At 39.7% G+C, this 16,774-nt stretch overlaps 2 protein-coding genes across 11 annotated transcripts in view; one reads left to right on the top strand and one right to left on the bottom strand.

Moving 5' to 3' along the window:
• The window catches only part of snap91a (synaptosome associated protein 91a), a 108,748-nt gene extending 104,928 nt beyond the window's left edge, over nt 1-3,820 (top strand). For all 10 annotated transcript variants that reach the window (XM_041794457.1, XM_041794456.1, XM_041794454.1 and 7 more), the window contains 3 exons: nt 53-187; nt 306-394; nt 1,832-3,820. In XM_041794457.1, coding sequence (XP_041650391.1) covers nt 53-187; nt 306-386 — 216 coding nt within the window. In that variant the 3' untranslated portion in view covers nt 387-394; nt 1,832-3,820. The remainder of the gene's footprint in view (nt 1-52; nt 188-305; nt 395-1,831) is intronic.
• A 2,796-nt stretch (nt 3,821-6,616) lies between these two features.
• prss35 (serine protease 35) lies at nt 6,617-15,870 on the bottom strand. Its single transcript, XM_041792629.1, has 2 exons — nt 15,700-15,870; nt 6,617-8,988 (listed from the first exon to the last, which is right to left on the bottom strand). The coding sequence occupies exon 2, from the start codon at nt 8,967-8,969 to the stop codon at nt 7,710-7,712; it is 1,260 nt and encodes a 419-aa protein (XP_041648563.1). The 5' UTR covers nt 8,970-8,988; nt 15,700-15,870; the 3' UTR covers nt 6,617-7,709.
• Nucleotides 15,871-16,774: the final 904 nt, after the last annotated feature.

Here is a 16,774-nt window from a genome sequence, read left to right as displayed (position 1 = left end):
TATTTGGAAATTCATATGCATAGTTTCAAAAACACAAATCTTGTGTCATCAGCCTCCTGCAGGAGGACCTGGAGCTCCCATGATGCAGCCAATGATGGGTCAGCCTATGATGGGACAGCCAATGATGAGACCTCCCTTTACTGGGGTGGTTGGGGCTGCACCCGGAGCTGCTGCACCAGGAGCACCGGTAACCAGCATTACTCACATCAGTACCTTACATTCAAGCGATCGTGTCAACTTAAATAATGCTATATTGGTTTACAGAATAATCCATTTCTATTCTAATTTAAAATGCCCTTTCTTAGCTCTCTCCAGGACCTGCCAGCCAGAGTCCAAAGAAACCCAAGGATCCTTTGGCAGAGCTCGACCTCAAGGACTTCTTATAATGCCCCAGGTGAGAGTTAGGGTACATTCAGGTTGTTGATTTCAGGATTGAATTATTCATTTTAGGGGTGCTGATAGTTTAGCCTCTAGCTCCCATCATACATACAGGATATACGGTGGGGATAGTCCTCCAAAGGGGCAACCGAGGTTCAAGTCTGGCATTGCCCCTTTCCCTACTTTCTCTTCCTGATTTCTCTCACTGTAAATGGCCCAGTCCTATCAAAATGAAGGTGAAAAGCCCCCCAAAATCCTAAAAACTGGAACAACCAACTGGTGGTTACGTGGCTCTGCAAAGTTTTCAATTGTTGGACAGTGATCATAAAGTAGTTGCTTAAGAAGGGCTGGGATCTCTCCTGTGTTACAGGAAAGTCATAACATGCACATCCAAACCAAGGTGAGCTGGTGCTAAGCTGAAAACACAAATTTTCTCATCAAGAGCTGACCATAGGGCTGAATGGCATTTCCCTTGACCTTTGACCTCTAAAATCCATCATTCTTGAGTAAAGCTGAGCACATGTGCAAGTTTGAAGAAAGTACTTCAAAGCATTCTTGAGATGTTGTGCTCACAATAAGGTATTGGAAAGCAAGGGATAAACATGAATGTCAATGACCTTTGACCTGTGTTGGGGTAACATCACATATTTAGCGGTTCTCAAATGACTTTTTTGTTCTAACAAAACAAAAGAAAATTGTTCTAATGAGTTATTGAAATGTTAGTTTTGCAGTTCAAGTAATCTGTTATAGTTGTTTTTCATAAGTAATCAAATTCAAAGTGCCCCTTTCCCATAGTCATCACAAAATAAATTAGAAAAATATACAAACAAAACAATCACAGGGGCATATGCAGAGTTTCTCTTTCTCTCCTTCATGCAACCTGAAGGTCACAGTGTCAGTCACATACAAAGGTGGACATTCAGCAGGACTGACATGTCAAACAAGTCATTTTTAACAAGTTTGTTATGATGCAATTTAAGAAAACCAAAAATTCAGGAGTTGCAGTTACTACACCAAACACAAGAACCAAAAGAGACATGGAGCTTGGAGCTGGATAGTAAACCAGAGGCAACTAAAAAGCAGCTGTGCTTACTGGCTTGTAGGTGGAGATATATATATATATATATATATATATAGATAGATAGATAGATAGATAGATAGATAGATAGATAGATATGCGCAAAGGTTTTGGAATTCTGTCATAGTGCTTTTGAGATACCACGTTTACAAGAATAACCTGGATGAACAGGCAGACGACCAGGAAACATAGTGGCTCCAGTCTTGGCTATTGCCACTGCAACGAAATAAGAATATAGTCTCATGTAATGTCAGCATATGATAAATAGCTTTGCAAATGTGTGTTCTACAGTTGCAGCTACTAGCCTACAGTCCATATGAAATTGTTAGCCCACATCATGTTGACTTGAACCCCTCCTATGTTTCTGTGTTCCAGCTGCTTTCTCCTCTGGAGCAGGGCCCTCTCACCTGTTACCTGGTGTCTGTTAACACCTCAGGATGCCAGCGATGTTCAGCTACTCAACCTTACAAGAGCCTCTTTTATCCACCCCAACCATCAACACCCCACCCGTCTCCTGTGTGATGATGTTGTAGCACAAACTGTGAAAGTGAAACATAGCGGATTATATATATATGAGGAAAAAAAATACAAGCGTGTGCTTATGTAGATGTACTAATCTTTATTGAAAGAAAAACACTCGAAACCCTGACAAAAACGACACAAATTAGGAAGAGGAAGAGAAGGCGTATGTGTTTAGATTTCTTTTATAGTGAGTTGAATGGAAGTGTTTTGGTGTCCTAAGCTCCACTTACAATCCCATATCTGTTCTGCCTCCTTAAGAAGGGGGAGGAGCTTTATTTGTCAATCTCTGATTGGATGGGAGCGGCATTCAAAGACCTGATGGATTTTCAATGAAACATGTCATGTGTTGTTTACAGAAAGGCCCTCTTTGATGTACATAGATTTTTCCGGCAAGGATTACGTCTCTGTTCTGTATGTCTGTTAAAGAGATATATAAATGTGAATCTGACATGAAATTGTAAGAAGTTGTGTGAGTATCCTTCTTATTCCCATCATCTTTTCAAAGTGTTAAAAGTGAAATGAATTCTGCTTTATGATCAGTTCTCTGTATATGAACTTCTATGGGTTTCTGATAGTCAACAGACCAGGAAGTGGTCCTTTTTGCTTGTTTTTTTTTTTACTTATGACTCAGTTTTCTATGTTTCTTTTAGTCTTTTTTGTTAAATGTTATTTATATGTATCATTTCTCCAACAATACTCCTTCAAACTGCTGTCCATATTTGCTGGCAATGCTATTAAACAACATATCTTACAACTTTACTACCGTACAGAACGCTTCAGTTATTCATCAGCAAGGTTAACTCAAACTATCCCTCAATATATCTGTACAAGTGTCTACCTGCAGTTCTGACACTTCCCATGTGGTTCTGTCTGTTGCCTGTGCTTTCATTGTACTTATGACCAGGTCAGTATGGTTATTTCTGTATTTAGAGTAAAACATTTTATTGCTGTCCAACCTTTGTGTTCAGACAGGTCCAACCAAACAATACATGTAGTCCAGTTATGAGGATTAGATGATGATCCAGGTTGCAAAAATGTCAAAATTGACCTAAAGTCTTATCTAAATTAGGAACTGTGTACAGTTTTTCAAAATAAAGCTCTCTTTATATCAGTTTCCCTAACGGATGTGTTTAAGGAGTAAAAAGCTAAGAAACAGAGGTCTGCTGCCCAAACGCTGCATCAGGGAGCATCAGGGTACCTTTATACTCCATGTGACTCGCCTATTCCTTTAGGTGCATTTCTACAGAATGAGCAGTGTTTCCATCTGCACTGATGCTTCAGCAATTTTATGATTAAAGACATCCGTTTGAAAATGCAGATATTGGATTAAAATTCATGTTTGATTGCTGTCTGAACATACTTTTCGTTCTTTTTTTCTTGTTGCTGACCTATTGTGAATTGAGCAGTATACATATTGTAACCGGCCACATGGGAGTGATGTGTACATTGTGTAAATCAACAGGAAGCCTCTTTCCGTCCGGCCATGATCTTGTCCCCAAAACCGCCCTAACAGAAGCCCCTCTCTGCTCCTTGCACACTTGCCATGAATTTAACATGTCGATATGCATCCGGACAGCTGTATAACACCGGAGTCCTCAGTCCTGTGCTGTAAATCAGACTAATGTAAAGTTTACTCTGTGTTGTCATTTCTATGGACTGAATAAGAATTGGTTGTGAGAAAATGTTGTGATTCAGAGAAAAAATGGATGATTATTAACATTTTTCATGGCTGAATTATTAAAAATGTATTTTTGTTTAGTTGTAAATTCATTTTATTTTTTGATGACCCTCCCCAGTGCATGTAAGCCCTTTGAGGTGCAATAAATTCAATGACCGATTGAACTGCCAGTGACGACTCCTCTTCCTTTCATGTTGTAAATCGTTACAGAAGTGCCAGGTAAAGGAGAATTTCACATACTTATATGCAAACACATCTTTAACATGATCATGACTGTTATCCAAGGTCATATTACCAAAGCTTCATTACACTGGTTGAAAATTCCTTAGTAATCCACAAGGCCTCATATGCATTGTGTATTTCTTGGTTTTGGCTTGTGCTATTAATTATGTTTCTGTTTGCAAATTTGCAACATTTTAGTACAGTATGGAATAATTAACATCCTACATGTGTGTCTTGAATGATCCCTTGTCAAATGTTCTTACTTATTTTAAACATTTATGATATTCACTATGATAAATAGATTTGAATTCACAACACACTAAATCAGCTGCCAGGTGTTTGTTTTTTTCTCCACTGGCTAGTAGGTGCCCTCAAAGATTAGCCCAGCAAACTTGATGCTGACTACAGATATACATTATTATTACCTAATTGCACATTGCAAAATTGTCCTGGATGTCTTTCTTTATCACTTTGTCCTTGAAATATCTGTCTTTTAAATATTACACTGCATCTATATATACTAATAAACTCACTTTTAACTAAGCTATTACATTAACAATATAAAACTCTTCCACTTTATATTGAAGTTTTAAAGTTGGAAAAAATTGTTGGTACCCTTTCATCCAAGAAAGAAAACCCCACAATAATCACTGAAATAAATTGAAACTGACAAAAGTAATAATAAATAAAATTGTACAGAAAATTAACCAATGATATCAGGCATTGCTTTTGAATTGTGGTTCAACAGAATCATTCTAAAAAATCAATCTAATAAAACTTTCCTGGGAAAAAATGATGGTACCCTTAAAAAGATGTAAAATAATTTGGCCATAGGGCCATGTTAAACTGAGGTGTGACCATTATTAGCATCACGGGTGTCTTCAAACTTGTAATCAGTCCATCTTCTTATTGAAAGGGTTAAAAGTAGTCACTGCTGTTTGGTATCACACTGAACATAGACCACAGCAAGCTAAGAAGATAGTTGTCCCAGAAGATTAGAAAGAATATTATAGACAAGCATGTTATAGGTGAAGGCTGTAAGACCATCTCCAAGCAGCTCGATGTGCCTGTGACTACGGTTGCACATATTATTCAGAAGTTTTAGGTCCACAGGACTGTAGCCAACCTCTGTGGGTGTGGCCACAAGAGGAAAATTGATGACAAATTGAAGAGACGGATGATAGGAATGGTGACCAAATAGCTTAGAACAACTTACAAAGAGACTAGAGGTAAACTCAAAAGTCAAGGTGCGTCAGTCTCAGAATGCACCATCCATCCCTGTTAGAGCCAAAGTGGACTTAATGGAAGACAGCCGAGGAAGACTCCACTGTTGAAAGTAAATTAAAAAAAAGCAAGACTGGAATTTGCCAAAATGCATATTGACAAGCCACAAAGCTTCTGGGATAATGTCCTTTGGACAGATGAGACAAAACTGGAGCTTTTTGGCAAGTCACATCAACAGATGTAAAAATAAAGCATACAAAGAAAAGCAGACTGTACCTACTGTGAAACATGGAGGAGGCTCGGTTATGATCTAGGGCTGCTTTGCTGCATCTGGCACAGGGTGTCTTGGACCTGTGCAGGGTGCAATGAAATCCCAAGACTATCAAGGCATTCTGAAGCTGTCCAGTGTCAGAAAGCTTGATCTCAGTCGCAGGTCATAGGTCATCCAACAGGACAATGGCCCAAAACACACAGCTAAAAAACACCTAATAATGGCCAAGAACACAGCATTGGACTATTCTGAAGTGGCGTTCTCTGAGCCCTAATCGAAATCCTATTGAACATCTGTTGAAGGAGCTGAAACATGCAGTCTGGAGAAGGCACCCTTCAAAGCTAAGACAGCTGGAGCAGTTTGATCACAAGGGGTGGGCCACAATACCCGTGGACAGGTGTAGAAGTCTCATTGAGAGTTACAGAAATTGCTTGATTGCAGTGATTGCCTCCAAAGGTTGTGCAACAAAATATTAAGTTAAGAGTACTATCATTTTTGTACAAGCCAGTTTCATTAGTTTGTTTTATAAATGATTCTGTTAAACCACAATTCAAAAGCAATGTCTGATTTTTATTGGTTAATTTTCATTAGATTTTTACTTATTATTACTTTTGTCAGTCTCAAGTTATTGCTGGGATTATTGTGGGTTTGTCTTTCTTGAACGGAGGGGTACTGACAATTTTTTCCACGTGTGCATGATGTTGTTTTATGGAGGTAAGACGTCAGTTGTATTTAGCGACCTTCAGATCAACATGCACTACATCGAATGCCCATATTGTTGCTGTAAATGTTAGGCAGGCTATAGCTAAGGAGGGGTTTGGATGTCTATTGTCAAATGTGATGCTGATGAGAGAAGTAGGAGTGAACAAGTAAAGATGAGGGGATAAAATCATCTAGTTAAATCCCTCAATAGCCCCTAAGAGCTGAGATGAACTGCAGTAAGTGAATAGTTCCCCAAAGGTTCACCACTAGATTTATACAATATTCTTCTACTTTGCAGTAGTTTGATCCATTTGTATCATAAATTGAATTAAATATATGTCATGGCAAACCCACATAAAACTTCCCCTTTGGAGTCTGAGTAAAATAATGTGCTGCTCAGTGGTTTGAATTAAATGTAGTCCTTATAAAACAATCAAAACAAGCTCAATAATTGGCACTTTTTTCCTATCCACAAACAACAGAGATAGAATCATTGTTGTAATCAGAGTCCACTGCAAACATACAAACACAAACACAGTCAAATTGTCATCTTTGTTTAATGGTTTGTGTTTTCAATCCATTTCTTCCTATTCAGTATTTGGTATTGAAATGATATTCGTGTGGTTTTGGAACTTAAACAACATGATGAAATAAAGCAGAAACATCACATCCCAGATTTAAATCTGTTATTATTTTATAACAACATTCTTTTACAATCTCAATGAATCCTTTTAAGAGAATTAGAGAAATCTCAACAGCTCAAGTAAATGGTTATATGGGTTATGAAACACAACCCATGCATGTAGCCTTACATTAAATACATAGATCCATACTAGGCTATCAAAATATATTCTGAGAAGCCCCCCCCCAAAAACAAAAAGTTTACAATTCCATAAATTAGCACCACGTCTTCTGGATAAGCACCCATATAGATATGTGCACAACAATGAAAGCACATTTCACTGCTTTGCAAGAATAGACAAAAGGTATAAATCAGAAAAAATCCTCTGATTTGAATCCTGAAGCACATTTTCTCTATTAAGACAGAAAAATAGACTTTTTTTTCAAGGGTATTTGTAAAAAACAAAATTTAATCTCTAGATATACACAATGCAAAAATACCAGCTTGTTCACGGAAATGTTTTAAAAAATAGTGTCTCCATATTCCTACGTAGATCATCTACAATCTGGGTTGTCTGTCAAAGCCAGATGCCTTAAGAAAACCAGTCTCTCTACACAAAGCCTCTTTGACATGTAGGATCAACTACTAAGGTTTTTTGCTGCAAACATTTGAATTTACATACTTTACAATGTTGAATCCAAAATGGTCAAATATTAAAAAGAATAGAAATTGAAAGCAGATCTAAAGGATCTAAAAGTACAACAATACAAATATTTTTCTCAGTTTTTTTAGCAAATAAATTAAAAAAGCTGAAGAGCCACAGGTCTCTTGAGTCTGTATGGCTGATTGTGTATTTGTGTGTTTGTGTGTGTCTGTTTGTGTAGATCAGTGTAGCAGGAGTCACTGGGGGGCACAGGAGGGAGAGGCAGTCGTCGGGCCCCAGGTAGGTAGGTGATGCCAGGCGGGGGTTGGAGGGTCTGAGGGTCAGGTGGATGATGTGAAATCCTGTGTTTTAAGCTACCTGGCACTCGCTCGAGTCCCCATGGATCCAGTAGCAGATCTGAGCATATTTGAGAGGCGTTATCCTCACCGCCACATTGTAATCCTGCTGCGACCCGTCCCCGTTTACATCCACCCACTGGTGACCGGAAAACACCCCGATGATCTTCCTCTTCCACTTCTTCTTGCCAGCCTCTTTGAGTCGGATGTAAACCCCAGAGCCGCTGGAGCCGGGTTTGGCATCGCAGTACTGATACAACAAATCATTGGACTCCTCAGAGACGGAGCAGAAGCGGTACACCAGGTTTCCGGGCCGGTCGTCATCAAAGCCAGAGAAGTGGATCCTTCCGGCAGGGAGCTTCTTCAGCGAGGGGATTACACCCAGATCCATGTGTCTGACTTTTGGTGCCTTCTTCAGCTCCAGAACAGCATAGTCATAATCTGCAGCCAGTCCATCAGACACACCTTTGAACCAGCCCTTAGGCACCTGGGTCTGCTTGACCCTGGTCCACTTAAACGAAGGTTTTTCAGCTTCTGCACTTCGCCGACTTCTTTTCCTTCCACCTCTCTGTTTCCCTTTACGTTCTCCTTTGTCCTCCTTCTCCAGCACTTCCTCTTCGCCTTTTTCTCCCTTTCTCCTCTTACCCTTCCCTCGCCCTCCTTTCCCTTTGCCTCCTCTCCCTCGTCTGGACTTATCCTTCAGGATACCAACACGAAGCTTCTGAGCACCATCGAGATAATCCTTTCCATCATGGATGCAGTGTGCAGCGGTCAGAACATGTTTAGGTGAAATAAGAACTCCAGAGCATCCTGTGGAGATCTTCACAGAGGTGGAGAAGGGATATTTGGTGGAAAACTGCTTATCAGAGATGGTAAAGCGGGTGTCTGTGCCGTACACCTCTCGTTTGCGACGCGAGCTGGACGAGATGTTTCCGGGCCATGCAGCCACCTCACTGAGGCCCTGCACGGACACAGAGGTATATGTACGTGATCCATTCTCGTAAACCGTCTCATAGGACAGGAACTGCTCCAGGTCATCCAGGGAGGTGGCAGGGAGGCGACGCTGACACTCGATCCCACAGGTCCCACTCAGCTCAGGCTGAGGACGAGCTGAGAAGTTAGGGCTGCTGAGAGGCACAGTGCGTCTTTTCCTAACCAGAGGGACCTTCCACTGTGGCCAGGTGTACTCATCGTCCGCTGCAATCCCCTCAGCAGCAACAGTCAGAGCCAGAACCGTCAGCGGGAGCAGGACACACAGGGGTATGGGGCCCATTGTTAAGTCGGGCCTGGCTCTGAAATGTAACAAATAGAAAGAACATTTAGGGAAACTCTGGAAGAGAGATGCAATGGAAAGATTCAAAGACTGTGACTTTATATGCAACCAAAGGAAATATCTCAAAACTATGACCAGCATTACCATAGAATATTCTCCTTCAAGATATTATGTCATTCATGTTCTCTAGAAGACAAACACCATCAGTGTTTTGTTACCCCTGTTTCCCCCCCTCCAGCACAAACATGATGTAAAATATATGTATTTTTATAGGCAGGTAGGCCTATTCAGTTGAGGCCCATAAGAAGTGGTACAGAAGTCTGGTGTCTCTAGCAAATCTCAATTCTATCTGAATTACTTAGGAAAAGTTCTGACCCCTCATGTGGTGCCCCCAGCCATTAATAGCTATCAGTTATCCAAAGAAAAATATGATTGTCTAATGGATGGATAGAAACAGACGGTCATGAATCTTGCATCTTTGTTTGATTGCATCCTATACACACAGTATGGCTGTAGTATTACTTCTAACATAAATCTCCCCCTGCTTTCTTTAAACAGTCAATTATTCCCAGCAGGAAAAATATGAAGTAGTTACAAGCATTAAAATTAGACCTGTCAGCAACAATGTGTTCATTTTTCATCACCTGTAGCAGCCTGATACTACCTTAACATCTTCTTACTGGTACAGTGTTTAAAATAAGGACACTGCTATGTCTTTAAATGTCTTATTCCACTTTAAACACTCACAGACAGCTCAGTGGCCAAAAGCAATCTGTACCTCATGATATCAAACATTACACTTTTATACTACACCCTTTCATTTACTTTTCAATCTGTAAAAAGTTCTTTATTTTCTCTGTTAATTTAATGTTACCACTTTTGATCTACACTGTCTTTATTTTCTATTGAATTAAAAGCATGTTTTATTCAAACAGAAACTTTTGTGACATTAACTAAAATTACAAAGTGAAAGCATGACAAAGACTAGAGAAACTCTCTTAGCATAAATGTACTCCTGAGGAACTCAGGAACTCCTGAAAAGTGCAAATGCAGAGGTATTACCCAGATATCATTGGGCCTCGGTGAGTCATTTAGTACATGCATTCAGGCCTTCCCAGAGAGTTGGTTGGACCCCTGAGAGACCCAAAGATTGGGACACCCCCCCCCCCTCCCATATGATTTACTGATGATATCAGTGCAAGTGGGTTGGATCAGAAGCATTGGTGCTAATGTCCTGGCTAACAGTAACTTAATTTTGGAGCTTGTGTCAAGCTATTAAATGGTTCCAACGTTGAAATAATTTAGTTTTGCCACTTTCTTACCACCTTTTAATCCAATTTCACCACTGTTTCTTCCCAATTTTTGCCACTTTTTCCACTTTTAACCATTTTTTTCACATTATGACCAAGTTTTTCCACCTTTAACTTATTTGTCCACTATCAAACCCCTTTTCACTACATAATACAGCCATTTTTGCAACATTCTTGCAATTTTTTTACCATTTTTGCCTCTTTAACACATTTTTGACACCTTTTCACCAACCATTCTTGCCCCATTTTGCCATTTTGTTGCCACTCTTAAATGGTAAATGGACTTAAGGCTTGTATTTGAGGCTTTTACAATTGCCAAAATTTGGGTTAAGTGTTTTAAGTGTCTTGTTCTGGGGAGATTGGGAACAAACCCACAACCTTCTGATTGCAAGACAACTGACTCTACCTCCAGAGCCATAGTCGACCCTGTAACTTTTAAATGACCATGATTTTCCTTCTTAAAATCCCTTCTCACCACTTTTCTGCCATTTTTTTTTTGCCACTTTGAATTCATTTTTGGCACTTTTTGCCTGTGTAACTCATTTTTGCTGCGTTGTGACCATTAATGCCATTTTTAAACCATTTTGCCACTTTTTGCCACTTATTCATTATTTTTCCACCAATTTGCCCCTTTTCATATTTTTTTAACCAATTTTGCAACTAATCCTATTTTTTTGCCTCATTTAACCATTTTTGCCACTCTTAAACCCTTTTCATTACTTATTCTGCCAGATTTTGCCACTTTTAACCCACTTTTTGGCAATTTTTAAATATTTTCCCCTTACATTTGTCTTAGTTCCTTTTATTTTATTTTCTGGCTTCCTTTCAATTTTGTTCATCATGGCTTAACTATGTAGCCAGCCATTACTTTTCTAAGTGGTTTAGTCAATGCCCATCCACAAAAGCTACATTGCCGAAAAAGTAATTCTGTTGTAAGAAGAAAGTTTACTGTACATCTCGAGAAAGGCTGTAGTGTACTACAGCATAAAAAGATAGAATTTGTTTTTGTTGCTTTCATAAGAGCGGTTATTATTCAGCTTAGACATAAAAAATGGTTCTTGCAGCTTAACTATACAATAATCATGATTTTGCTGACCTCCATGGGCCCCCATTGGGCTGGGCCTCAGAAAGGTCTCCCCTTTATCCCCCTTAAAGGTGGCCTTTCATGCAGTCACACACGTCTTAATGTACATTAGTGTTGAACACCATATTTCACGACAGAAGCCCTTTGCAGCTCTCTCCTACCTTCAATTACATTTAGAGTAGTACTGCTGACAGGCCAAACAAATTCAGGAGACGTGTGGGAGCTACAATTTGTCCTGTAATTACACACATAGTGACAGCCAGTATATCTCCCTTCTAAATCATGGTTGCAGGCCACGCTGGTGCAGCAATGAAGCACAAATATAAAAAAATAAAGCCTCATGAAATAAATTCCTAAATTCTTTGGATTCCAAAATGAAGACCCCGGTGAAGAACTGCTGGACATCATCAATGTGGAGTCAAAATTTGCTATCAGCAGTAAAATTTGGGAATTTTTAAAAAAATGTGATCATGATTAGCTGTTAAAACTCAGTGGTTAATTTTGATTTTAGAACCTTGTCTGACAGCCTAAATTCAAATAAATCTTTGGAGACAATCATCTTTTTCATAAAAAGGTCCTCACAGGAGCTTTAGGTTAAGCAGAAAGTGTCCTCATATAATCATATAAGGACATGCTAACACATTGAATGAGGATGTAAAAATTGGTACTGGCTGATTAATAGCTTGCTGCTTGCTGACCTGAACACTGGGAGCAGACAACACTGGTCAGCATTATGATAAAGTGAGGCTCCACAGAGCTGCTGCTTTTGACTGCGAGACTGAAGTCAGTGAAGAAAAGGTCAGCAGCTCAGCTACCTCCTATCAGCACCACAACTATCCCATCATTACTGACCTATTTAAAGACACAGTTTGATTCTGTGATGCCTGCTTTAACACCATCACCTCTGCTGCACACTACACAAAAAAATTTGGTTAAAAAAAATTACTTCACTTTGCAAAGAGCAACTGCATGACATTTTTTCAACACAGGTTTATGAGCTGCAACTCAAGTTAACGTCTTGCAGTTAGTCACTGTTGGTTGACTAAACTTAATCTATTTGAACCACTTTCTTTAAGGTTTTCCAACAACTTTCTTGTTGGAGTCTAGCAAAGGGAGCACTTTAAGCATCACAGACATATGGTCTAAATCAGAGGTTCTCAAAATTTTCAGCTTGCAATCCCAAAAATTAAAGAGCCAGAGACCGAGGACCCCCAATTAACTGAAGGTGGGGGCACAATCAAGAACAGTCATGTGCAGACAAGGCTGCTATAAGGGGGGAAGGATAGGAGAGCTTTCTGGGGCCCAACTGAACTGGGAACCATAGAGTCAGCAAAATCATGGTCCACTTTAATGTTAAGCTGTGATATCCATATTTTATATTTAACCTGAGTAATAACAACTCTTATCAAAGAAACACTGTTTTTTATTATTTTTGTCGTAGTGAAAAACCTTCAAAATGGAAATCCCTTTTCTTGGAAATAAGAATTTAAATGGGTTTAAAACGGCAAAAACAGGTGAAAAAGGTGGTGAAATGGTATTTTGAAAGTGGCAGGAATGGGTTTTGAGCTGCAAAAATTGGACAAAAGAGACAAAAATAAGCAAAAAAAAAAAGGTAAGAATGGGTTAAGGTGGCAAAAACAGGATGAAAAGTGCTAAAAGGTGAGTAAAAAGTGGCAAAAATGGTTCCAAAGTGAAAAAAATGGGTGGAAAATTTTGTGAAATGGGAAGAAAAATTGGTTTAAACTGGTAAAAATGGGTTAACTGAGACAAAAAAAAAAAAAAAAAAAACATAAGAAATTGGCAGAAATTGGTTAAACTGGCAAAAATCGACAACAATAGGAGGGAAGTGTTAGGAATTGGTTAAGAAGTGGCAGAAAATGGCAGGAGAATCTGGTGGAAAGAGTTTGAAAATGGACAAAGATGGGTTTAAGTGGCAAAAATGTGTTAAAATTGGCTAAACTGGTTGGAAAAGTGATGAAAACTGGTTAGAATGTGTTTAAATTGGTGTTAAGTGGCAAATTCCTCATTTACAAAATTATTCTTCGCTCCCTCTCAGTGTCTTGAGACCCCCGAGGGGATCCTGACCCCCACTTTGAGAACCACTGGTCAAATTAAAAACAAATGTCAACCAACTCTAGACACATCAAACCTGCTAAATATATCAGTTTTCCCTGAACTGAGGGGGTTTGTAACTAAGCTGATGTCTGTAATGCTAGAAACAATAAACACAGATCCATTAACAACCACAGGGAGGCAGTGTACCCAAGAATATCAGAGGCAGCGCACTGCCTGGAGCAGGAGGGCACCTCAGCATTTGTGGCAGCACAGAACACTTAAAATACTCCAGTTTTCTTTTTTAAGAGCACAGTTCCTCGAAATGCTACAGTTTGCAGAAAAAGATTGATGTCATTTGGTGATGCATTAGCAGCAGTCTGTATAAACTCCTAAGATGACAAAGAATTTCTCTCCAGTCGATACATTATCCCTGTGGTTAGGAGGAGATTTACGTCCTCTAAGTGTTGCTGGAGGCTGTGGGCAGAGAGGAGGATAGGATGAACCCTGATCCTCTGAACAGGCTGAGACAGTGGCTTGGAGGTTTGCCACAATGGTTAACCTTCTCCCTCAGTAATGACCATATCTGGTTTCCTAAGCTGTGCTCCGCTCCTTGTCCATGCATTCAAATGACATCTAGCAGAGAGAGCGTGCGGGCTGCAGGCGGCCTGCTGCTTCATGCTTCTGCTGTGGGTTGACTTTGCCAGCAGTCACGATAACACTATTAAGAAAGTTACAGTTTGATGGAATTTTAATGGCGTCAGCAGACCATCACTGAGCTGCAGAGCTTCATTGTGTAACCGTGGTGATGAAGTCACTCAGGCTGCTTCCAGACACAAGGGGAGAAAATCATTTCAGTGCTGTTAAAGTGAGGAGCTTTGGAGCAGGAGTGCAAATCCAATCGATTATTTTATTAAAGGTCCAGAGGGAACGTCACAGTGAATGCGTTTATTCTAGTTTTTGGGTTGTTGAGTGAGAGAGAAATAGATCCAAAACCTTCAGGGGAGGCAGCATGCTTGGCCAGGGGGTCCAAGCTTTCAGTCTCACTGTTAGAGAAGCATGGAAACGTGACAGGGCCTGGTTTGGCAAAGCTCCCAGGAGGCTGAGCTGGCACAGCATCATCTGTGGACCATGTCACTGCTCTATCATCACAGTAAGCCTGCAAGGTTTAACATCTGAAGTTCACTATAAATGCCCTCTCATCCTAAAATGAGACTGCTGGCTGAAGTTTAGCACCCAGTGACCAATAAAACATACACAGTGGCCAACATCTAACCAGTCCTCCAACAGACTGTAATAAAGTACAAGCCCACAAGAGCTGTAAAACAGGCTCAGTAAATGAGAAGACAAAAATGACCCTTAGATTCTGCTCAAATTCACACTCCCACATGGAGACTCAGACGTGACACCAGTCCAGCAGAGAGCCTGTTATTATTCTGCAGAGTGGAAACTGATATGCTGCCATGATGCCTCGGTGCTCATTTGAACTTTTTTTCCACAGCAGTCAGCCGAATGAGGAGCAGTGCCCTCGCCACCCCTCAGAGGAGGGAGTCACTGGAAGGACATAAAGTGACCAAAGGGTGGCGCTGTGGGGCAACTGTCCATGTCAAACTCCTGAGGCAAGTGCTGTCTAGTTCATCACCAAGGTAAAGGGTGATTCCACTTTTTTACTTGTCTCTTTATACAACTTGCATATCTTTCTAAACACAGAGCTTCCAGTTTCCCCAGTATAACAGTGGTATATATTTTAAGAATTTGTAAAAAGCATCTTTGGTTGATCTTGGGTATACCAGTATCACATCTATTTAAAAAAAAAATCCAAAAAATGTGTTTTCCTGTTCCATAGTAGAAAAAAAGATACAACTAGCTGTTAAAGGAGAAAACTGCCCACTGAACTGAGGCATCCAATTCAACGAGAGTGTCCTTAATCCTGTCTATCCATTAAACCATATTGACCACATAAGTTAATTCCAAGCATTTAATACTGCATATTTCTGGTGCAGAATTTGAATGGGGATGGCTATTACCGATAAAAGTATTTGCATAAATGCCTCGAAATTCAGAGCAAAAATAAATATTGTGTTCCATTATGTTAAAACCCCCAATGAATTTCTAAAAAACAGTCCTAAAAGAAAGTTACTCAAAATAAAGGAAGCAACAACCCCAAAAAGAAAGAAAAATAGTAAGAACTCTTCAAAAATAAGCTCAGTAAAAATGCAAAAAGAGCCAAATTTCTACCATTATTATCATTGTTAGATCTTCGTTAAGGACAAAGGCGCTCTACCTGCTCGCATCCGATTGATGGATATCCCAAATCCGCAGAGTATTGTTTGTTTTCCGGAGAAATATACAAATATGATCCCAGTGGAAAACAAACGGGGGTTAGTGCATCCCAGACGTCCTGGTATCAGCAGGGAGACGTACTTCTCCTTCTCCTCATCGCTTCTTCAAAGAGGCTGAGAGAGAGAGAGTCAGAGCTCCGAGCAGCCTGCACTTGATGCTGAGGAGGGAGGGAGAAAGAGAGAGAGAGAGAGAGGAGGGGGGATGGAAAAAAAAAAGATCTGAAAAGGGCTTTTTTTTCACTTGTGACAAAAGCTGTTCACATTTGGGTGGGACCAAACCAAGCGATCTAAGTGCAGGCTGAGCCTGGTGAAGTCAGAGCGCTATTGAGCGGAGCGCAGGCAGGCAGGCAGGCTGTGAGGGAATTAGTTCCACTGCTCTGTACAAAGGCTTTCTCAGGAGCTTCAATTCTGAGACTCAACATCTGCAGCATCTTTATTCTACAAGTCCAGCCAAGTGTAAACACAAGCTTTGCTTTCCGGGTTTATTACCTGACATCAATGTGAGCACAGCTGGCACAACAATGGATACATAAAAACGGAATTTAAAAGAATATCTATTATATTACAGAAAAAAGCCTTTATTATTCTCTTGTGGTTTATTTTTTTCACCAATTAAAAAATTATTTAACCACACAAAACTTAATAAAATTACACAAGTTAAGGGAAGCAGCTTTAATATTGCCTTCTAAATAAGGATAGGACAGTGATTCTGTCAATAAAGGCATAAACTAGCTAAATAAAAATGTGTTAGAGAGACCTAGCCAAGGCAAAACAGTGGGCCTATCCAAAGACCCCCACCCCTCGACTTGCATGTAAGGAGAGCAGAGCACCCCCAGGCCAACAGAGAAAGTGACACTTTGCTGTCATAAATCAACATTTATTTAATTTAATTAAATTTTATTTTATCTAATTTAATTTAATTTAATTTAATTTAATTTTATATTATTTTATTTTGTTTAATTGAATTGAATTGAATTCTATTTTATTTAGTTTTAATTTTATTTTGTTTAATTTAAT

This window comes from Cheilinus undulatus, linkage group 8 (genome assembly GCF_018320785.1).
Source record: "Cheilinus undulatus linkage group 8, ASM1832078v1, whole genome shotgun sequence".
NCBI lineage: Eukaryota > Metazoa > Chordata > Actinopteri > Labriformes > Labridae > Cheilinus > Cheilinus undulatus.
This window is presented reverse-complemented; position numbering and strand designations above follow the sequence as displayed.